The 23,167-nt window shown below is 46.0% G+C and overlaps 1 protein-coding gene across 1 annotated transcript in view; it reads left to right on the top strand.

Annotated features, from left to right (window-relative positions):
• RWDD4 (RWD domain containing 4) overlaps positions 1-12,371 on the top strand; it is a 68,537-nt gene extending 56,166 nt beyond the window's left edge. Inside the window, exons 4-8 of the mRNA XM_085641889.1 lie at positions 7,527-7,636; positions 7,731-7,881; positions 8,258-8,369; positions 9,344-9,393; positions 11,203-12,371. Of these exons, the coding sequence (XP_085498015.1) occupies positions 7,527-7,636; positions 7,731-7,881; positions 8,258-8,369; positions 9,344-9,393; positions 11,203-11,235 (456 nt within the window). The 3' untranslated portion in view covers positions 11,236-12,371. The remainder of the gene's footprint in view (positions 1-7,526; positions 7,637-7,730; positions 7,882-8,257; positions 8,370-9,343; positions 9,394-11,202) is intronic.
• The last annotated feature ends 10,796 nt before the right edge of the window (positions 12,372-23,167 follow it).

Raw genomic sequence — 23,167 nt, 5'->3', positions numbered from 1 at the left:
TATCCCCAATATGTCCTGCGCTAGGTCCTTTAAACATAAACAAATAGGTGGATGAAAATTACACGCTGTTTTGTGAACAAATAAGTAGTATGTTAAACCAGGTAGCCCCCATGAAAAATGACCAAAAAAAACATGTCGACACTCAGCCCGTGGTATAGCGAAATGTTTAAAAAAAAAAAAAATGTAAAAAGGGCTGCAGGCAGGCAAAATGGAAGTGGAGGAAAGAATATGCAGAGGAGGACAAAGTTGCCTGTAAGAAGTAACTATAAAAAAGAAATTACTATGACTAAAGCGGAATATTATGCAGGTATTTTCTAGAAAGCCTGAAATAGTACTAAAAGTGTTTTTAAAATAGTGAAAGATCTCTCTAATCCAGACTGCACAAAAAATAAGATCATTGCCACACAGGATCTCTGACAAGCTGGCAATCTTTTTTGTGGAGAAAATTAACAAGATCATTGATGGCCTTAGATTATGTGAGATAGATAAAGTGGAAGACCCTAGCAGCATTCATGAGGGCTCACCACCAGTGATTCAGAAGGAGGTATGGTTAGATAGGGCCTGAACGGCATCTCTGTATCACTTTGATATACCGTCAGAAGAGGAATTCAGCAAGTTAGCCTTAAGTGTTTCCTCAGGCTCCCCAATGGATCCACTACCCCATAGAATCTGGAAAGAACTAAAAACTGAACTTTTTCCGCTGCTCCGACAGATCTGTCCGCTGCTCCCTACCCCTTCAGCTCCCTACCCCTTGAGCCCTAATCACTATAGACCAATCTCACTCTTACCCTACCCTGTTAAGATCGCAGAGTGCCTGGTTAGTAGAACACTCTTGCAGTTTCTGGAAAGTAACAATAAATTGGAGGATGTACAATGTGGTTTCCGGCCGGGACATGGAACTGAAACTGCCTTGATGACTGTATTGGTTGAACTTCGAATCCGAGCATTCAAGAATACACTAACGCGGCTGCAGACACAAGCATAGAATGTGCTGATCTATAAATATTTAGCATGTATAAACATTCACAAGTCGGTGGATCATTAGGCACCACTACAAATCTCTCACAAAGGAGCCTTTTTATATATTTTCAAATCTTTAAAAATTAAACTTTGCATATTATTTTTGTTCCCAAGCCCTCTGGGTGAAGTTGTGATCCTTCCTGGGAGGATTTCGCTGTTGTAAAGTAAACTTTAGTGGTGTGCGAACTTAGCATACTTTGTTTTTGCATAATTTCAGACTAAATATTCTGTGTGATTACTGACACACAAATCCTGCGCTATATTTTAGCCAAAAATGCGACGTCACACCCGTTTTAGACGTGACAAGGGTATTTAGCACGCGCGCACAAAAAAAAATACAACGGCCCCAAATAGCAGGCACTTGTATTCTGGTTGTCCACATTGTTCCTGTGCACTCTCGCTAAATATTTGATGTGGCATATTGAGTAATTTCAGGAATGTTGCATAACAAGCGTAACACAGAACTACGCAGCAAACAGGAAATTTCACTTGGGCCTCGTAAATTGAAGGTGTATGCCTATACCGCCTGCTGCACTACTAATGTCCAGTTCTGGGTGGAAACATGGAAAATATTCTGTTTTTTAATGAATATCTCATTCCAGTTATTTACTCTGTAGAGCTGACTTGTGTGAAAACTGGTTACCAACTCATGTAGGCGCTGACTGGGTATTTTTCGCCATGCATGTTGTTCTTAATGCACATGTTTAGCTGTTTCAGTCTTTCTTTTTTCCATCAGTTCCCCCAGTAGGCCACCTACAGTCTGCCTGATTCCCTAGCTACAAACATGCCTGTTTTTTTCCTAATTTACCTACATACTTTCCTACCGGTCTCCCTGCCGCTATGCTCATATTCATCTACCTGTCTGCCCCCAGACCTCCCTGCCTCCCTGCCTACCTGATGACCTCCTTGCCTGTCTCCCCATAGAATCCCACAGGCATAACTATCTGCCTGCATATACACCTACCTCTACCCACCTAGTGCCCTGCCTGCCAGCCTCCCCCTTTCTATCTACCCACCTCTCTGCCTGCCTGCGCTAGCTGTTTATGTCCACATCTACCTACCTTCTCATCAGTATGTGCCTCCCTACCAGCCACCCTGCCTACCCACCTACCGGTCTGACTGCCTTTCTGCCCAAGTCCCACCTACCTTCCTGTCGTTATCTCTAGCCATCAGCCTGCATCTGCCCCCTTACCTTCATAGTTGTGTACAATGTATATTTGTATACTTATTGTGTACAAGCTCACACCTACAGACACGTAGCTTTACGTCAGCGTGTGTGAGCACACACCACCACACCCCCATCCCCCCTCGGAAATGCAGGGTACGCACGCATACCTGCGAGTACATGTGCATATATTTATGCGTGCATTTATTTTATTCCACACTGGAGCTAAGACCTGAGCCTGCGTCTCAGAGCTGGTGTCCGGCTTCCCAAGTGTGGGATTTACTTATCTGCTGATGTTGGGGGACGGATGGGAGGGGTGGGGGAGAGGGATGTGGGAGGGAGGCAGGGAGGGCTGTGTGTGCGTGTGAGCCAGGATTCCGCTCGGCTTTCCCCTCTCTACGAACTCACCGGATCCGTCAGCTGGAGGAACAAGCATCGATCTCTTGTCTTTATGGGGCCATTTGTTTCTAATTAGCGTGGAACACATGGCCCCATAAAGATTAAGTGCTTTGCGACAGCAGCAAAGCAGGAACCCAGTCCGGGTGTCAACGAAAAACCCTAATTTATAATGGCAGGCCACCGTTTAGCATAAACGGTGACGCCGGCCAATGGAAATGAGGGGCGGGGCTTAAAGCCCTTTTCTAAAACTCCTCGTTCACAATAAATCTCGTCGAGGCGAGCACCGCTTTGCACTGCAACTCCACGCGAGACCTAAAAAGGAGCAGTTTTAAGATCTGCTGTCTCACACAGCGCCTTGAGGAGCAAAGAACCCAAATATCTCCAACAGAAAATCAAAGCATATGTACCCACCAGAAGCTTAAGATCCAAGGATAAAGTCCTGCTGTGTGTATCCCGCATCCGCTTGACTAGATGCGGGGTGAAATCCTTTTCCTACCTGGCCCCTTCCTATTCTAATGGGCTCCCAGTGCATATTCGTACCTACATAAACTATTGCCAATTTAGGAAATTGTTGAAAGCCTACCTATTTTAAAGTGACCGATCCTTGTGGATAATTGCTTGTAACTGTAGACCATGCCGAGATGCTCACGGGTGATTTGTGCACCATATCAAGAGTCCAGACGCACTTGCCGCCGCCTCGAAGGGCTGGAGGAACACCAATTCCACAGAAGCCCACTACAACTTCAGAGCCGACACCAACGCCCACCACTAACTCATCAGAAAAGTGAGGAAAAATGCGATTGAAGACCGTATCTCCACTCATGCACACAACAGCAAAGAACTGTTCAACATCATCAAGGAGTTCGCACCAACCCACCAGCAAGTCCACCGACATCTCTCCCATCACAAGACTTCTGCCACAAACTCAGCACCTTTTTTTTTCACCACAAAATCAAGAGCATCTATGACAACTTAGAAGACGACCAACACACTGAACTCTCACCAACCACCCCCGACACCCTGAAGCCAGCGATCGACAACTGGACAGCCCTCACCACCGAAGACACACTGAAGACGATGAAGTCGATCCACTCCGGGGCCCCCAAAGACCCCTGTCCCCACCACATTTTCAACAAAGCCGCCGACACAATCGCACCCATGCTCTGCCACACCATCAACCGCTCCCTGGTATCCGCCATGTTCCCAGACGACTGGAAACATGACGAGGTTAACCCCCTCCTGAAGAAACCCTCAGCAGACCCCACCGACCTGAAACTACAGACCCATCGCCCTGCTCCCGTTCCCAGCGAAGGTCATCGAGAAAGCCATCCACAGATAACTCGCCACATTCATCGAAGAGCACAACTACTCAAACTCCCCCCCCCCCCCCGCCTCCTTGGTGGACTGGAGCCTGCTTAAACCCCACCACCTTGAGACTCTTACGGGTGAGTAGTTGTGCTTAACAAACGACTGATTGAGATGCCGAATAAATGTTGTGTGGTTTTCCTTGAAAACTAGCCTCATTTATTATGCATGAGGATTCTTAGTATCACAGCAGGGTTACCATCTTCTGCATAAGAACTCTGTACAGAAGTCACTGCTGTTGTTATCCTTGGATGACAGGCCCACAGTACCATGACATATCTAGGTAGAACCCCCTAAGGGTACCTTTCGGGTATACAAGTACCTCATTTTCGCTGAGCAAACTAGAGGAGAAGCTTCCATGCTGACACGAGACGCTGACGTCCCTGCACACAGACACACCAGTACGCAGTGTCTGACATCCCTTGTGGGTTGTCCAACTCGAGACCAACACGGGGTCCTGTGTTCTCTCCCATCAGGTAATGGGGTTGGCACTTTCCTAGGGGGATTCTCGGCTCTACACCTGCAAACATGCCAGGTACACTAGCTAGGATTTGCATCTCCGGAGTACCTATGATTACTGCCATGTATTTATATGCATGCATATATCCACAGTTTTAGCACCATGGTAGAATTCTACCTTTTATTTACTCTGTTGGTGCTTGTAATTGTATATAGCTGTTTCTGTCTAATGGTTGTTGCAGCACATGTATTTTATACCAAAATGACGCTGGTTCAATAAATGCTGATTTAAAACATCCCCATCGTTTATTCTGTGTATCTCTCGGAGAAGAAGTGAGCTCGAGTGACTGAGCGAAAAGTACTGTACTGTTTCCACAATCCCTGAGGGGTCAGGGTTGTCATGTTTGATAGTTGGCAGAAACCATTCACTCCTTGGTACGGTTGTGGGGCTTATAGTGGCACTGTGAGCTAGCTGGTCCACAGACTAACCTATACTGTGGGGGTGTCTAGAATCGGTATGGAAACCAATCCCTTAGTTTATAGGATCTGCGCGTTTAGACAACATAGATTTGTAGGAACTACACAACACCGGCACATTGTCTAGATTAACACCACCAATCTTTCTCCCTCAAACCTGTCTTCACCCCTTTCCACGCCTTACCTACTTTCCTCCGCACCAGCTTCATTCCTCTACCCATCAAATGCCTTATCGGTCCTACTTCTTCTTTACCCGGTTCCTTTTCCCCCTTGACATCTGCCCTTGTTCAGTCCTTGGGAGTCGGTACCACCCCACTTTATTTTTGTTTTACCTATGTTCAAGTGTTTATATACCTTTGAGAAGAGAAACAGCATCTTGGCGGTGTTGGATTGTAGTAGCTTTTGTTCCGACGCAGATGATCTCTTCCTCCTTGAAGTAATCCAGTTCTGTCGCAGTAGCATGTTTCCATCTACCTACTCCATCATATCCTTGGTTCTATAATCTGGTTTCAGCATGAACGCACAAAGTAACATTCTGTGAGCAATGTCCGTTTTACGATGTTTGTGCTTCAATAAAAACACTGTATGCAAACCTCTCCACTGCCTTTAGCAATTCTGCTCCAAGTTTGCCCATCTTTGGTAGGCACTCAGGTGCTCAATCAAGTGACTTGAATGGTGCCCATTTGCCCTGCATTATATAATTAACTGGCTCCCCAGAAAACATTTCCCATTTCAAGAAGACCACTAAATTGCTTCTAAATCGCTTTTCCAGGAGGAGAAACAATATAGCTGCTAGATCACTTCTCCAAGAGGAAAAAGAAAGTAGAAGCAATCTTCAGAGACCCCCCCCCCCACATATCCTCCCAAGTCGCATGATGGCAAAGGGATTTGCCGCACGTTTCGTATTATTTTTTAAAAATTTGCTATTGAAATCATGACTACATTTTGCATTTATGCTCTTTATCTACTGGCATCCGCTGTAACAGTCACGTGGTTGGCCTTGACTTAGCAGCTGCCCTGTGAAATGGCTCTATTCTGGATAACTGTATATATCTATGATCTATTTTCCTTAGCTGTTCAAAGGAACAACACAATTGCCCACAAAATGGGTGAGGCTCTATCTGTTTTGCCTTCTGAATACAAATTCAGCTATTCTTCCAGGGCCTTTGCCTGATTGCTTGCTTCATCTACTTGCCATACACAGCCAAAATATCTGTCTTTGCTAAGAATCTCCTGCAGTTAAAGAGAGTTTGATATCCAAGGGGCCCACAAGCTGCACCATCACATCGGAAGGGAACAAAATCTTCTTGGTCGCCGCCATTTTATCAGTCTTCACTATCCAAATCATTGCCAAACATATTTCAAGTAAAATTGACTATGAATCACAAATCAATTTATTTAGTGTATTATCTTGTATTGAAGGTATATTTCCAAATGTGAGCATGTTTTAAGGAGGTCTATAGAAAACTAGCCTGCTTGACAGTAGCCTAGCTATGCTTCCCTACCCAAGCCATTGTTGACACAAACTATGACCTTCAAGCACGTTTTAAGCCTACTTTTTAAATTCCATCCCACACATACACTTGTCCCTTTCTGAACCATACCTCCAGGAGCTTAATTTAATATTGGATCATGCATTTCAATAGTTTATTGCCCATTGATGTAGTACTGGAGAAACATGGCTAGAGTTTTTTTTGTGTCATATTTATTTATTTGAGAAAAAGAAATTCACAATGCATAGAAACCATAAAATGTATACATTATTCTGAAATAACTTGTGTTCATACCAAGTAACAGTAAATCATATATAATATTCAATAAATTAGATAAGTTATAGAACAAGAAAGGGAAAGTAATTTTCATGGCTAGAGTTTAGTCAAGTCGAAGTGCAGCCTATCGGACATTCAGCCATACGGTTTCTTAAAGATTAAGAGAAGGACAGAAATATACTACACAGCTAATTTGGATATCTATGAACAGACAATAGTGAAAATATAAATGACCAAGGAATAAGCTGAACGTTTTTGAGAGGGATACCTAAACAATTCTACCTAATACTGTGCACATACTTTTTCTTACCATTCTCTGGCCCCTCGTGTCCTGTGAAACACATTTTTAAAGAATAGTAAAATATGGCAGCGCAGCTGGGGACAATGTAAGATATCAAGATGTTAATTAAGTTTCTTGATATCAGAAAGTGTTACCTCATATTGTGCTTATTGAAAAAGGAGCTAGGGAGTATTGCAAATTCCACAAAGGAACCCAGTATAGAAAACCTTTCCGTTTCATACACAAACATATGCCTGTTACCATCTAACTCTGCTGTTACCCAGAAAAGCATGCTATGTGAAATACTGCGAACCTGACAGTGCCTAACAACACAGCACAACAATGTTTGCCTGCGTTTGAGTTCTCAATTTGGATGACAATTCTTAACTGTACAAGTGATATGTGTGATGTTCATGAAAGTTACCAGACAGCTAATGTGTGATTTAAGATTCTTTTGCATGAGTGCATTTCTGTAGATCTATTTTTGTCAAGCATTTGGTTAGTTTTGTTAGTCTCAATAATTGGCATGAATGCCTTCTAAATAAAATATCCTTTGTTCTCTTATCCCATCTTAATTTATGTTTTTATTTAGGTAGGTGATGATGGAGATCCTAAAGCCTTCCTTGTGGACATATCCTGGCCTGAAACGTACCCGGAAACTGCACCCAACATATCTATGAACGCTTTCTTTAATAATAGTATGTAAGTTATCTCTCTTCCTTCCTGCAGACCTCTCAGTAAACTTTGGTTGATATGGTCTCTGTGAATGAAGCATTCTGTTTTGCATTCCTTACAGATCACCTGCTATTAAACAAAGCATATTAGATAAACTACTGGAACAGGTTGAAGCTAATCTAGGGACCTCCATGACATACACACTGTTTGAATATGCCAAGGATAACAAAGAACAGTTTATGGAAGATCACCAACCTTATGTCAATGCTGTGGCGAGTATATCTTTTATTCTTTGTTCTGCTTAATGAAATCCTTGAAATATGATATGATAGAAATTAATGATTTGGGATGTTTCCTAACCAAAGCACTTTGACGCAGTGTTTGGGGGGGAACCCTTAGTAGTTGGAGAAAAAGTTGGCTACTTAAGCTTTGATACCATATTAACTTTGGCTAAGGTAAGACTACCACACAGAAGACTGTCCTTTTAAAGTTTATTTTCCATTTATTGTGACTTGCTGTGAAGACCTTTGGATCTCTTTTCTGATATACGAGCACCTACACAGATCTGGGGCATCATTTCAATGTTGTATTTCTCTGATAATCAAAACTTGTTTTCCGTAATGTTTTTATGTATACCTTCTACCCTAGACTTCAATTGGAAATGAGGATTCTGTTGTATACTCCGTTTCGTCGAACAAGAAAAAGGATAAAAAGGAGCAGTTGTCAAAATCTCAGAAACGGAAGTTAGCAGATAAGACCGGTTGGTTTCACTACAACAATAATCAATGAAGTGTGCTGGGTGTAGGGCTCTTAACATGGACAAGCTTTATTTGCAGATCTACCTGCCAGGCACATATATCTGGCATGCCTCCACTCTGTGTCTCCTCCCCTCGTCCAGAGATATTAGACCCCCCCCCCCCCCCCAATCAACTAGTAAACGGTGTTCCTCATTTTCAGTGCTATGTTGAGCATGACTCCCATAGGCTGAATTAATGTAAAGCAAGGTAACAACTCCCAGGAGATGAGGGTGTGAAATGAATGTGCCTTACTGGAGCATTGTGTGCACTTGTGACATGAAGCCATCCTGGACCCCCCATCCCCTCCCCCTGCTTACCAGTACCATAGTCCATTCTGTTATCTTTTTAATGCCGACTAGATTAGCTTGGATGTGAGTGGGCAGGGCTTTAGTGTGCAGCATAGGAAACATCCAAAAACAGCATGTTTGCAAAACCCTGGCTTCAGTTGCACCTTTTTGTAAACTTTCCACAGCCATTGGGTGATTGTGTACGTGTTTCGTATAGAAGAGCTTCTAAAATAACAGGTGTACAGTCCCCTGATATGGTTGCTAAGTCTGTTCAAATATATTATTTATCACACACAGAAGGGGATGCATTTCCTCCTTTTTTTTTTTTTTTTTTTTTTTTTTTTTTTGTCTGAGGGAGCTTAAGTCACATAAAATATAATCATGATCCTGTTAAATATTGTCTCCTACCTGGGTCATCCTTGTTTAAAAACATAAATTCCATGTTGCATCTAAAGGTTCGGGTATTGCATCCGCACATTCTAGGTTTGTTTTTCGGTTTAAGATCTTTGTCTTCATACATTCCGTGAGCTAGAGCCACCAATTAGCTGACGGTGCTAAAAATTCTTTGGTTATGAAATTATAACTAGTCACGCAATATATTCATGACGAAACAATCTTATTTTTCAATCAAATCTGTTTCTAATTTGCAGATCACAAAGGGGAGTTACCACGAGGATGGAACTGGGTAGATGTCATTAAGGTATTGTCATTTGTAGAAGTGTAATGATATTTAAATGGTCACAACCATTCATTGTATGCAGTCTACTACAAACTATTTTTTAACCTTGTGTTTTTTTTCCCCTCCATATTCCTACTTTTTGGCTCTTAAACTGATTGCTATATCAGCATGTGAGTACATAAAACATTTTACTGTAACCTTTTAAGTTGATAATTTTGTTGAACTTTAATCAAAGTTTTATGCATAAGGAAATAATGTGGTATGCAGACATTCTTGCTAGGTTTTTGCAGTTCACTGTAATGCAAGTACAGGGATGAAGTGTCAGAATAACTTGCAAAGCATTAGCATAATGTATTTTATTGTGCTTGACAGATGAAACCTTTTCCACCTGCGAGGTGTGAAACCCTTGAGTTTGGTACTCCTGGAAGTACCTTTAGGATACACAAAATTATTTTCAGCACCTGTAGTCCCTATGTTGGTAGAGTCACTTTAAAGAACTGTAGTTGTTGTAACTAATTCTGTGTGCCATCTGATCTCATTGGGAGACACTGCCATAGTAAAAGACTGAAAACCAAATATCTTACACTGTCCAATACTCACAATCTCAGTCCCATAGCTTTGTATTGCCCATAGACCCCAAGATAAAATGAATAGTGTTGCTTTAATGTGTAAGCTTTCTAAATATATTTGAGGGGTGTAGCTAGGTTGAAGAATTTTCTAGGAACATCAACTACTTTGTTGTCTTCATTTTACCATTCTACATTCAATTGTTTGTAAATGTTTTTTTTACAATTTCTTCAGAAACATAGCTCTGAACAGTGACCTGTTAATGTTGCTCGTCAAATAGTATGCGAGTTCCAAACCATTATCAACTCCTAACTCGGTCACACCACCAATTGAAGAATCATGACCCAAATAGGAATACTTTTCCACAATGAGCAGTTCCGAAGGCCCTCTGACACCACTTGTAAACTACTGTCACTATCCAGAGAACTGTACAGCAGTCTGTGACTGTTCCGGAGAAAATACCTACCACTATTGCATCGGAATTGAACGAAGTGGACAAAAGTACAAGATATAACCAATTACATCACATATTCTTGCCTCTTGCACTTCAACACACTGATCCTGTTTTGTAGAAACTAACACTTAAGAGGAAAAAGTGTGATGGCCCTGTGAACCGTCAGACACAGAACAATGGGCCAATAGTGACCACAATCTTAGATCCTGATGGATTCAAAAGATGTGGTGGGTATTGTGCTGGAGTATTTTAATAAAATTCACTTTTTTCGACGCCCTTTTGTCCTATAAAGTGTAGTTTCTTTACAAATGAGGAATTAGTTTTGGGTAGACTATCTATACTATTGAGTCGGCAACTAAAGAAGAGGAATGTTGTTCAGACTGACATCTAAGCTCCCGGAGGCTTTGATTGAATACTCTTTTGCCTCTTTTTATTTTCTAAGTGAGTTGCAATTTCTGCTCTATTACATGTCTCTTTTTAATACTTTATAGCTAAATATTAAATCAATAAAATAGTTGCACACCAAATGTTGTATCACATGTTTACCTGTTATGTCAGTGAAGTTGTGAAGATCTGCAGTAGCGAATGTATCCGTGCATTTCTTTTCTTTTGAGGCAGTAGTAGAGATTCTTGCCAGAGCACCCCTCCTAATTTACTGTATAATTTGTGTATTGGCCCTTCACATATTTGTGAAGTTTAGAGACTTGGGAGTGTACAGTGAAGTATTTAAATGCACAAGCTAAATCATTTGTAAATATTTAAAGGTCATATTTAAACTGTTTCTAACTGTCATTCTTCTTTATTTATAGTTGGCCAAAACTGGTTCAAAAGATGATGAATAATGGACTTTGATACAAATAATCCCACATTTATACAGATGTGCTCCGTCTTGGACTGGCAGTTTTTTCTTTTATTATAGTTATTTATTAAGAAAGTGGAAAGTAATTTTATACAGAAAATGACTGACCATTTTATAAGGCTCCTAAATATTAAAGCATAGATTTTTATTTGTTGGCCTCTTGTCAACTCTTTCAAACCTGAAACCAAACTGTTGCCTTAAAGTTATATGGGATAATGAAGATTAAGGATATACAAATTGGTCCATGGAACTCCTTCTGCGTTTGTGGCTGAGATATTGAAGAAGGAATTGGAAGGCGTTGCAGTAGTCCTGTCTTATGCTGCTTTATTAAATAGTAGCAGGAAAATAGGTGCATATTTTTGCAGTTAATTTGGTCACTAAGTGGTGCAATAAAAAGAAAATATCTTAGTACAGTGATGTTATTTAACACTGTTCTTCTGGATTTGTCAATGCAACCTTATTTCGTAGTGCTCACTGTATCACACTACTAAAAGATAAGATGTTAGAAAATGAACTGAACATATTTTCATATGTCATAAATACTTGAAAAAATAAGTATGAATATGACAAATGCTTAAGGATGCACAGTTTTTTTTAAATCTTCCAATCCAGGATCATGCCTAATGGTCCTAGACTAGTCCTTATGGCATATTGTGATTAATACTGAGCTAATTTAATTCTGTCCTTTTGTTCAGTGCTTTTTTTGGGCATTGGGGAATATTTATTTCTTTGTCCTAATAGTTTCTACAGCCAGAAAGCTGCTTTATAGCAGTGCCGCCATATATGAATGTCTCCTCTACAGCACAATTGCAGCCCATTATGTGCAGTAGACGCCAGATTGTCAGCTATGTTTTTTTTCAAAACTCGTTTAATAATTTGGCTTTGATACAAATGTGACAACATGCTATGTTATTGATGTCAATTTACCTCTATTCAAATTGTCTTCACAATAAATTAGTATGGAGGGAAAGAAATTTCACTTTCATCTGACCACATCGAAATTTATTTGTGAGGGTGTGAAGAAAACTTGATGTAAAGAAAAAACAGTAGTTGAGGATAAACTGCCTTAATGTGCTATTTTTGTCTGTGATATTTTAATAAATAACTATTCCTCTGCCATGTGAATGTTTTAGTCTATATTTGATTAGCATTCAATGCGTATATAGCAGTCTTTCAAAACGTAACTGACTAGGACATTCACAAATTTAGTATTCTGTTTGCTTAATAGTAAATGGCACAAATAAAAAAAGATTCTTAGCATTGCCATGTCCAGTAATGCCTAAGAGTGATTTGACTACGCATACACTTTAAAATGTGTTTACGTTTAAGAGCATTGAATGGTATAATGATTAAGAAAGGGATTTTATCATTGTTTCTCAGTAGACAAGGTGTTAGTAAGGCTAGAAGCACCTGTAAATCACCCTGACTTGGATTATGTTACCAAAAACTATTTTCTAGTTTTATAAGCGGGATTTGATGAACCCAGACTGACAAATGTCTAAAGTAAAAAAACACGAAATTGAAACAAAGCTGTTTTGATAAATCTGACAAATTTAAATAAGTATATGCCTCAGAAGAAATCGCAGCTCCAACTTGGACAAAATAAGGTCAAAATAAGAGATAAAGTTGCTAAAATTACTGAAATGTTGGTAATTTTAAGAATATTAATAAAATGTTTTGTGTTTTGAAAGAGCAGGAAGAGTGAATAAAGCAGTGTTAACTAAGAACAATGGTTCATTTTTAGGATTAAATTTATTTTGTCAGAGCCCAATCCAAGGAACATGAGGAAGATGCCTACAACCCAGAGGGCCGGCATACCGTGTATCCGCTTATAGCAAGAGGCAACAAACTATATAACATTGTCCACAGTTTAACACAGCAAGTCGCCTACAACCCTTCCGGGCCGGCCGCGTCTGCAAAATGTGGGTAGTAGCACATACATGTCGCCCGAGGGCCGTGTGGAATAGTCAAGGGGCCCCAAGGCCGTGCCTGTAGGCAGACGACCTGCTGAGACTATAAGCTCCAAGAGGTGCTCCAGCATTGAACATAAAACCAAAATGAAACATAAAGAAAGGAAAAAATCCAACGAACTTAGAACTCCCATCCCCCCCTTCCCTGAGAACGTAGCGTGGATCCTTGCCGCCCCTCTAAGTAGTTCTGCAGCAGCACCCTCGCGGGGGTCCTAAGCCCCCCCACCCGTCCCCTCCCACCCCTGTTCCGACCCCCCCCCCCTACGTTCCACGTCCATCTCCCCCTCATCCCACGGGGACACCTCCGATCTGGAAGCTCTACTCAGTCTTCTGATCCTCGGAGAGGCGCAGTAAACGCAGGTATCGGGGACAAGTAACCTCCCGAAATTCAGAGGCCAACAATGCCAAGAAGGGTTTCCCCAGCTCCCCATATTTGGAACCCTCCCCTGCTAATGTCAATGTAAGTTTTTCCATGCCCAGGACGTGCCATAACCGATGTAACCACTCAGTGAAGGTTGGAGTGCTGTTAGTGCGCCAATGGGTGAGTATAGTTTGTGTCGCTGAGCCCAGTGCTATAGCTATCAATTTTCCCCTCCGTGACCGAAGCGGATAGGTCAAGGGATTTGGCAGGCCCAGTAGCGTATATGCAGGGAAACGCGGTATCTCTGTGTTAAGGTGCCTGTCCACCTCATCAAGCACATGCGACCAAAACGGCCGTACATACTCACACTCCCAAAGTAAATGCGTCAATGTGCCCACCTGCCCGCATCCCCTCCAGCAACATGCCTCCCTCTGACGATCTATGGCATGTAGCCGCTCTGGGGTGTAATACCAGTAGGTCGCAATCTTCGTGAGCGTGTCAGTGAGGCCCATATGGTACGCGGAATGGCAGGCTCTATAATATATTCCTTCCCACTCTTTGTGAGTCAAGGTTTGACCCAGCTCTCTCTCCCACCGTGTCCTCCCCGCGTTATAAGTAAGCGTGTGCCGGGCTTGCAGCATTCTATACAAATCGGAGATTAGTTGTTTATCCGAGGTACGCGTGAGGAGCCATTTCTCATACGGCGTGAATCTCCGATCTGCCAACGGGCGCACCCGTCTGTCCAGCGCCCAATGCCGAACTTGCAGGTAACGAAGCCTCTCCGTCTCCTGCAGTCCGTATTCCTGTTTGAATTGCGTGAAGGGACAAACACCCTCCCCATCATACATCTGGTAAAGAAAGCGACAACCCGACTGCTTCCACTGGCAAAACGCCTCCGTGTCCATCCCAGGGGTGAATTCCGGATTATCAAACAAAGGGGTAAGCGGAGAGGGGAACGTGGTGAATTCATGCGTGATATTGATGCGGTCCCAGATCTCTAAAGGCACACAGGTGATGTGGGAGGCGTACAGGTTAGGGGGCCTGTGCTCCTTACGTAGGAAGGGAATTTCCTGCAGGGGCTGGGCTGCAACTGCTTGATCTTGAAACAGCCAGTGTTTCTCCGACTCCCAGCGACTCCACTCCACCAGGTAGCGCAGCTGTGCGGCCTGGAAGTAGAGCTGAGGATCAGGAATCCCCAGCCCCCCGCTCTCAGGTGGGAGAGTGGATAACAGCCTCTTCATGCGCGGTTTCCGCCCGCTCCAAATGAAGTGGGCCAGCTCCGATTGCATCTGTCGGAGCCATCAGTTGGGCGGGTATAGGGGAATCGTGCGGAATAGGTAAAGAATCTGTGGCAGGACGGTCATCTTGACCGCCGCAATTCTACCCAGCCATGAAAGGGGGCAGTACTTCCAGCTCCCTGCGAATTTTCCGACGCAGAGCTGCGTAGTTGAGGCCCACCACCTGCGGCAATGTAGGCGCCAGCTGAATCCTCAAGTAGGGGATGGACTCCCCCTCCCACTGGAAGGGGAGCAGAGTCTGCAGGTATTCCCGGGTGGGCCGAGACTGAGAGAGGCTAAGAGCCTGTGACTTATCCATATTCACCTTAAACCCCGCTACACTTGCAAAGGTGTCCAGGTCCGCTATGCAGGCCGGGAGGGACTCCCGCGGGTTAGCGATGGAGAGCAGCACGTCATCAGCATACAGGCTGATGGTATGGATATAGCCCCAAACTTGATACCGGAGATACTTTGGTTCTGTCTAATCTTCTGGGCTAGAGGCTCCATATAGGCAGCGAAAAGCAACGGCGACAGCGGACACCCCTGTCTCGTGCCCCGTTCTATCCGGAAGCTGGAGGACGTGTCCATTCACTCGGACCGCCGCCGAAGGGAATTTGTAACAATTGAAGATGTGGGTGCGGAATTTCTCTCCAAGGCCCATTCTCAGCAACACCTGCTCTAGATAGGGCCAATGGACCTGATCGAACGCTTTTTTGGCATCGATCGTGAGAAGCATGTACCACTCCCCCACCCCACCCGTCGTCTGGGAGGCCTTCTCAATCAGATGCAGGACTCGTTTCGTATTGTCAGGGGCATGACGCTCTGGGTTAAACCCCGCCTCATCTGGCTCGATTAGGCCCGGCATACAAGGTGCCAACCGACTGGCCAAAATTCCCGTATATAGCTTGAGGTCGACATTCAATAAGGAGATGGGGCGATAGGCCCCGCAACGGGTCTTGTCCTTCCCTGGCTTGGGAATGACCGTTACATGGGCCCCTAACATCCGCAGGGATCGCGCCCTCTGTCGCGAAGGAATTGAATAGCTTGGTAAGCAGGGGAGCCAACTGGGTACAGAATTGTTTATAGAAGACAGCGGTGAAGCCATCAGGCCCCGGGGCTTTCCCCAGTTTCAACAGCGAGATGGCAGTGATCACTTCCTCCGGACGAATGTCCCTGTCCAGCTGGTCCGCCTGGCTTCCAGACAGAGTTGGGAGGGTGATCGAATTTAGATAGTCCACCCCATGATCGGCCACAAGATGAGAGCCGGTGTAGAGGTCGGCATAGTATGCACGAAACGTCTCAGCTATGCCTCTATCGTCTGTAAGTCACGTGCCGTCCTCCCGGCATATTTCACGGACCCCCTGTCGGTTGCGGGCTTCCCGGAGCTTATGAGCCAATAGGCGCCCGCACCTGTCTCCTCCCGTATAGTAAGCGTGCTTTAAGCGCAGGGCAGCGTACTCTGCTCTATCTTGATCCAGAGCCGCTAATTGTTGTCGGGCGGCCTTAAGCTGGCGCCACACCCGGGGTGCTCCCGTCCTCTGATGTATCTGTTCCAACTCTTTGGTTGTCCGTGTGAGCTCTTCCCTCTTACGCCCTCGATCCTTGTTGTCGGCGGACGAAATAGCAATGAATTCCCCCCCGAAGGACGGCTTTCAGTACCGCCCATTGGGTCGCTAAGGTCGTGTCGGTGTTAGCGTTGTGCTCAAGAAAGTCTTTGATAGACCTACGTATCTGCACCATTACCTCCTCTCGATGCAGCAAAGTGTCCCTGAGACGCCACACTCTATCCGGACGCACCACCGGCGGCAGAGCCAGAACCGTGCGGAGCGGTGCATGGTGAGAAAGGGAGGCCACTCCAATCTCCGCCTCCGTGGCCAGTGCCCGCACTGTGGATGAGGCCAAGAAGTCTTATGCGCGTGAGAATAATAGAACTCGCGGCCCCGGGGGTGAAAACTCCGCCACAAGTCGCACAACCCCAAGTCATGTATGCGGGTCACTCCCGCCGCCGAAAGCGACCCCCGCCTGATGTGTACGCTGACAGGACCTATCCTGTATATTGTCAAAAACGAGATTCAGATCCCCCCCCCCAGAAGGACGTTGCGGTCGCTGGTGGACGTAACTTCTGTGAGTGCGGCCTGTAAGAAACGCTCCTGGCCCTCGTTAGGGGCATAGATGGAGCCAATGGTGAAGGTCTGGGCCCCCAGAGCGAACCTGTAAGCCAAGAGCCGCCCCCTGATCTCCACTTCCTTCTGCAGGACCTCCCCGCGAAACCGCTGGGCCACCAAGATCGCCACCCCCGCTGCCTTGGTAGAACCAGAGGAGAAGAGCTGCGTTGGGAACTTACGGGACCGGAGCCTGTAACAGTCCTGCGCTAGGAGGTGCGTCTCCTGCAAGAGACAGATGTCCGCTCGTGAGTTCTCTAAACAGGACAAGTGATAATACTCTAAGTGTATGAGGAGCCATTTGCTTTATCTGTAGAACCTAGGAGGCCCCTGACCTGCAATACAGCGCACTACAAGGGAACGCCTCATGTGTGATTGATGTGCCCGCTCCGCAGCCTGTCGACAGATGCAACCCCACCTAGTGATGGACGTGGAACTCCAGACCCTCTCGAAAATAATACCCCCATCCCCTACCCTAACCCCACAACCAAAAATCAACAACCAAACGAATGAAAAAAGGGATAAGTCCTGAACCAATGTCCTCTACCTTCCAAAGAGTGATAAGAAAGCAGCGAGGAATAAGATGTCACAATGGGGAGGCCTCTCTCCCGCCGACAGTCCAGCCAACGAGCCGGGCACTGCAGTGTGCGGCTCAGGTGGGCGAGGGGGCGCGCATCCCCGCAGATACAGTCTCCAACGCTGCCTTTTGGCCTCTGAGGATCTCTGCCGCTGGGGGCCTCTTGGTGCGCCTGCTGCGTCCCTGCCGGCGCCACCCCGGCCACTTGTCTGCCGAGCCACCATCATCCCCGCTGTCCTCCGCCGGCAACTCGACCTCCAGCAGCTGCGCCGCCTCCTTCAAGGAGCACAATTGGTATAGGGTGTTTTCAATGCGGAACACTAAGCGAAAAGGATGCCCCCAGCTGTACGGGATGTTGTGCTGCTGTAGATGTACCGTGATCGGCCGAAACAGTCTGCGCTTGTGGAGCGTGAGCGCCGAGAGGTCTTGATAAAGGACCGGGGCATGTTCCCTAAATGTCACGGGGTGCTTCTGACGTGCCTTCCGGAGTATGTCTTCCTTAGTACGGTAGTCCTGTATGCACACCAAAATGTCCGAGGGGGCGGCGGCCTCCGACCTGGGGGGCCCAACTCGATGTGCCCGATCGATCCGCAGCTCCGCATCCAACGGACGCTCCAGGATGTGATTTAAAGAGCGCCGTCGTGAAGCCAAACAGATCTTTCGTGTCCTCCGTGAGCTTCACTCGCGAACGCGGATATTGTGGCGCCGGGAACGGTTCTCAAGATCCTCCACATGGGACTGGAGGTCCACCTGCTGGTCGTGTATCCGGATAGGTTCCTGCTGTAACGCGCCAGCTGTGTGTCCCGCCCGTCGCCTTTTTCCTCCAGCGCGGCGACCCTCTCTCCGATGCCGTCCACGTCTCTGCGGACCTCCTTGAGTTCAGATGTGAATTCCTTTTGCAGATTTTGGATATCCGCTCACAGGGCCGTGAACATGGACTCCAGGAAGGACTTGGTGATCTGTTCAGGTCCCTCCTGCTGCGCGGCTGAGGGGCCGGGCGCCGCCATGGCGCCCAACGCGGGACCCGCCGGAGCGTGGGCAAACAGTTCTTTCAGCGTCTTGTCTTTCCGCTGCTTTGGGGGGACCATTACGCGCCCCTGCTCTCCCGTCTTCCTCCCCCTCACGGGAAGGCCCAGCCCCGCCGCTCACGACCACCAGGAGCTCGTTCCACTGCCGCCGCTCCCCACCACTTGCTAGCAATCCACCCCGGTTGGGCGTAGCCGATGTCAGTCCACTCAGGCGCGCTGAGCCCCCAATGCTACCTCACCGGCCCTCCAACTCCAGGCCCTCCGCTCGTGCCACGCACTCAGCCACAATCCTCCGCCGTGCGGCGGGGCCCACAGGTGGCTCCCACCAGGCCTCAACACCACGGTCGCCCGCCTGTAAGTCCGGTGCTCGGGGTTCCTTAAAGCGTGCTGAGTCTCCCCCGGCCCCCAAAGGCGCCAGACAACTCCATGATGCTACCCCAGGGCGGAGGAGTGTCACTGCAGCCCACCAGGCTTCCGCCAATGCTCGCTCCCTCCAAGCGCACCCCGGGGCGCCCAGGCCTACTCACCTCACCAAGCAGCCGGCCTTTGTCTCTCCTCGAAGTCCGCAGCCGCCGCAGGGTCCACGAGCCTCCAAGGCGCTTCCAACCGGCAATCCCAGGCAGAGCTCCCGCTGTCCTCTCGAAGGCCGCCTCCCCCCGGGGGATGCCCCGGCACTCCGGGCAGGCCTCTCCGCGTCTCCGGCAGCTCGGGCTGCCCCGCGCCCTCCGACCTCCTCCAGCTCCTCCCAGGGGCCGCCGACCGGCCTCACGCCTCCAGATCACCACTCACACGATCGCCCTTCTGCGTGGCAGCCCCGCGCCGAGCGCAGGCCTTCTCGACTCCGCTCGTTCGGCTCTGCCGGGGGCCTGGGTCGCTCTTCTCAATAGGGTGCTCCCGAGGGCCTCCGCACCTCCCCCACGCAGGCAAGCCGCAGGGGAGCCGGCGCCGCCCCCTCCGCACAGAGCCCCCGATGCAGGCCCGTGGAGACCCCCACAGTGTGTGGTCCGGCCACTGGTCCTCTTTCGGACACCCATGCCACCGCCGGCCAGGCCGCCCTCACTCCACCTGGTAATGGCGTCGCCGCACTGCCTCCCGGTCGGGTCCCGCAGGCTCGACTTCCTCCTTTGTGCGGGGGGCCAAAGAGCCGCGCTCGCGCGGGAATGCTGCCCCCGGAGCTATCGGTGCAGCGACCGGCCCCGGCACAGGGACACGGGTTACAGCCGGTCGCCAGTGCTTTGCTGGACGGCCGGCGGGAGAGACCGAGGAACACGTCCGCTCAAGCCGCCATCTTGGCCACGCCCCCTCACTGGTTCATTTTTAAAGCGTTTTCTTTTCGTTGTCAGTAAGGGAAAATAACAAAACTCCCCACAGTGAGAATGGTTAATGACAAATCTGAAACCAAATGCCCTGATAATTACAGAAGGCACAGCCAGTTTGCTCCAAGGATGATGCATTTACCTTTTCAACAATTACTGGAGTGTGCAGTTTCTGGTGCATTAAGTAGTATCTTGCTGTGGATGCAAAAAAGTTCATGCAACTTTTATTTAAGAAATGTCAGAATAGCCTACAAAATAACATTCTGCAGCATAGCAATCCGATGCTATGCAAACCAAAAGGTTATCAGAATAGTGCATATCATGGATTAGTTAAGTTTTCCTCTTGTGTTAAACTATGGAAGTGGGCTCATATGTCTCGTGGTCAAGGGGTAACGGAGTGCTATAGGTGTCTGCATTCGAGTAAACCACATATCTTACCCATTGAGTGACGACAGGTTGTGTGCCCATTCCCCTGCTCACAAATTCCCTCCTTTGAGTACTCAAAACACTGTGTGTGAAACCTACATAATGAGGATGGGACATCATTGACATAACCTTGTAAAGGTGAGGGACAAATGTCTTACCCAATCAGAATTGACAGCTCTGGGAGTTTGGGGGAAATGCACTGCCAGTAAGTCTCCAACTTAAATATGCCTCCAATTAATGATATCTCCCACATGGGGTGTCTACATCCAGGAGAAATGATACCATGCCCATTTCCATGTAATATACCTTTTGGATAAATGTATAATACTATATGAAGAGTGTGTGCAGCAAGAAGCCCACTGGTCATCAGATATTGCAATACCAAAGGTCTCTGTCACAGAGCTTTCTTGTCTTGTTATGCACCCCTGTTTTTAAAACCATCATTGCATTATATATACAGGCACTTAGCAGTGTGAGTCGGGTCTGTGATCAACTGCAAGTGAGCCACATGTATCCGACTCGAGAGTAGCTTCCCTTTATCACGCTATGTAACAAAATATGGGAACCCAAAGAGCTAAAAATTGCCCCTCTTGGAAAGCATCTTTTATTTGTAAGAGGCTCAGCTTAGTTAGTTGCATATTCGGTTTCGATTGCATTCTGATGTAAGCAATAGCATTGGGTTACCAAGACTAAAGTGTTTTGACACCCTTGAAGTTGGGCAAAACTGTACCATAAAATGGCTAAAGATGTGATGATAGTAAAAACAAAATAAAAAAAATCTCTGCATCAGAGACCTAGTCATCGGAACAGAGTGGATATTATATTAGGAGGCCCCACCCACACTATTGTGGGTCATCCTAGGTGAACTCACCCCACTTTGATAAGGGAGTACGATCAGGGAGCGCTCAACTCTGAGCGAGGGGGTTCTTAATAATAATTACTTTGCATAACTGGGTTCCAGATATTTAGTAAAAATCCCGCTCAGTAAACCCAAAGGTTCTTTTATTGGAGGGTATCGAAGATCAGATTAAAAATAGATGAGGAGGATGAGTGACTAGTATTCTGTCTGTCATCCTGCCTAATGTCAGCATTTTTCAACCCCACTGCTTGCCTGCAAGTCAATGGGCTTTATCAGGACATACAGGATTATTAATACTAGAACTATGTACACTTTCATAAAAAGGCAAGAAATAGTCCTATCTTGGGATTGTAGCTGTAAGACTTTATCTGGGGGAATTTTGATCAGCCGGGTCTATCGGTTCCGCTGATGGAAGGCAAATTAGGTAATCCAGCGGAACCTGGACTTAATGAATGTGTAACTAAAGAGTGTGTCGAGACCAGTCTGATCAATATACCCCCAGTTGGGGTCTTAAATCTCTAATACCCAATCCCCAAATCTCCTTTACCATATAGAGACTTTAAAGGGTAATCTGGTAGCAATACATTTAACTGTACACTTGTACACTTCTGGGTCAAGAGGAACTTCTTAATCACAACCTGGAAGAGGGACAGGAAACTTGATAGAGTGTGCGTGTGGGGGAAAAAACAAAGGTGATTAAAACTGCCCTCACACACAGCGAGCTGTGTCGTGCTTAATCATAGGGCTGCTGACACACCTCCGCGCAGGCCAACGCTGGAGGTGGAGCAATAGGGAGGGGGAAGACAAAAAAACATAAATTGAGAGAAAAATGGGATCACACGTGAAACAAGGTGCAGCTATAGTGGTTTAAAACTGGTCTCATGGAGTCCCTATTACAATTTTAATATTGGGTACTCTGTCCAGATTAAAAATTGACTTGTGGATGCTGGGTTGGGGAGCTTATAATGAGACACCGACACCTCCACTCTGCAGAACCGTCGACGTTTGAACAATCTGGTGCGTGTTGTGTGTGTGTGTGTGTGTGTGTGTGTGTGTGTGTGTGTGTGTGTGTGTGTGTGTGTGTGAGAGACTGTAAAAAGACATTAGAAAATGTCAAGGAAAGTAATGATCGGTCCGGGAAGTACATTAGAACTTAAAGATCAAAAATCGGAAATGCTTCCGTCATTCCTGAGTTGTTGTCTATCTAAGTTTGTTTATGTCAGAGGGCAATATCCTTCTATCTACCTATTAAATATAACTTTCAATAAATAACAAATAGATAGAACTCAATCAGCTATATCAAAAGTAACTTAATAATTATGTAATGTGCTTTTATATTCATAAACAGTACCATGATGTTTAAAGTGCTGTTGTTCTGATGCACAGTACCTTAATTTTAAAGTGTCATTGTGCTGTAAACAGATATTAGGACCGTATTTTCACACTTCAAACTGATCTCATCCATACTTATAGATGAAAATAAAGTCGTATTTATATTAAGTCCTGGATGGTGTTTCAATACTTAGAAACATAGCAGCTTTTTTTTTCTAAAGTGCATAGTGCTGCAAGTATTGCAAATGACCACAGTAATATACAATCTAATTGAAAGAAAAGACATGCCCAATTGATACAATGCCACATGCAGGACAACAATCTCTTCAGAAGACTCCCTGTTTTCATGATGTTCCATTGTAGTGTAGTTCCTATTTCCCCTAATAAGCTCTGCGCATTGGAATAATATACCCTATAGGTTTGGCATAGGACTGAGGTCAGTATTCCCCCATCGAGTATATTAAACTTAATTAATTTGTACCAGCTAACTCAGAGGCCACTAGAAACTCCTCGTAAACAAGAAGGGAGTAGTTTCTGGCAACTGCATAAACATGACAACTTTGTTTCCCTTTAGAATCTGAACACTCTCAGAATCGTGGAAACAGAG

This window comes from Triturus cristatus, chromosome 2_2 (genome assembly GCF_964204655.1).
Source record: "Triturus cristatus chromosome 2_2, aTriCri1.1, whole genome shotgun sequence".
NCBI classification, from domain to species: domain Eukaryota; kingdom Metazoa; phylum Chordata; class Amphibia; order Caudata; family Salamandridae; genus Triturus; species Triturus cristatus.
This window is presented reverse-complemented; position numbering and strand designations above follow the sequence as displayed.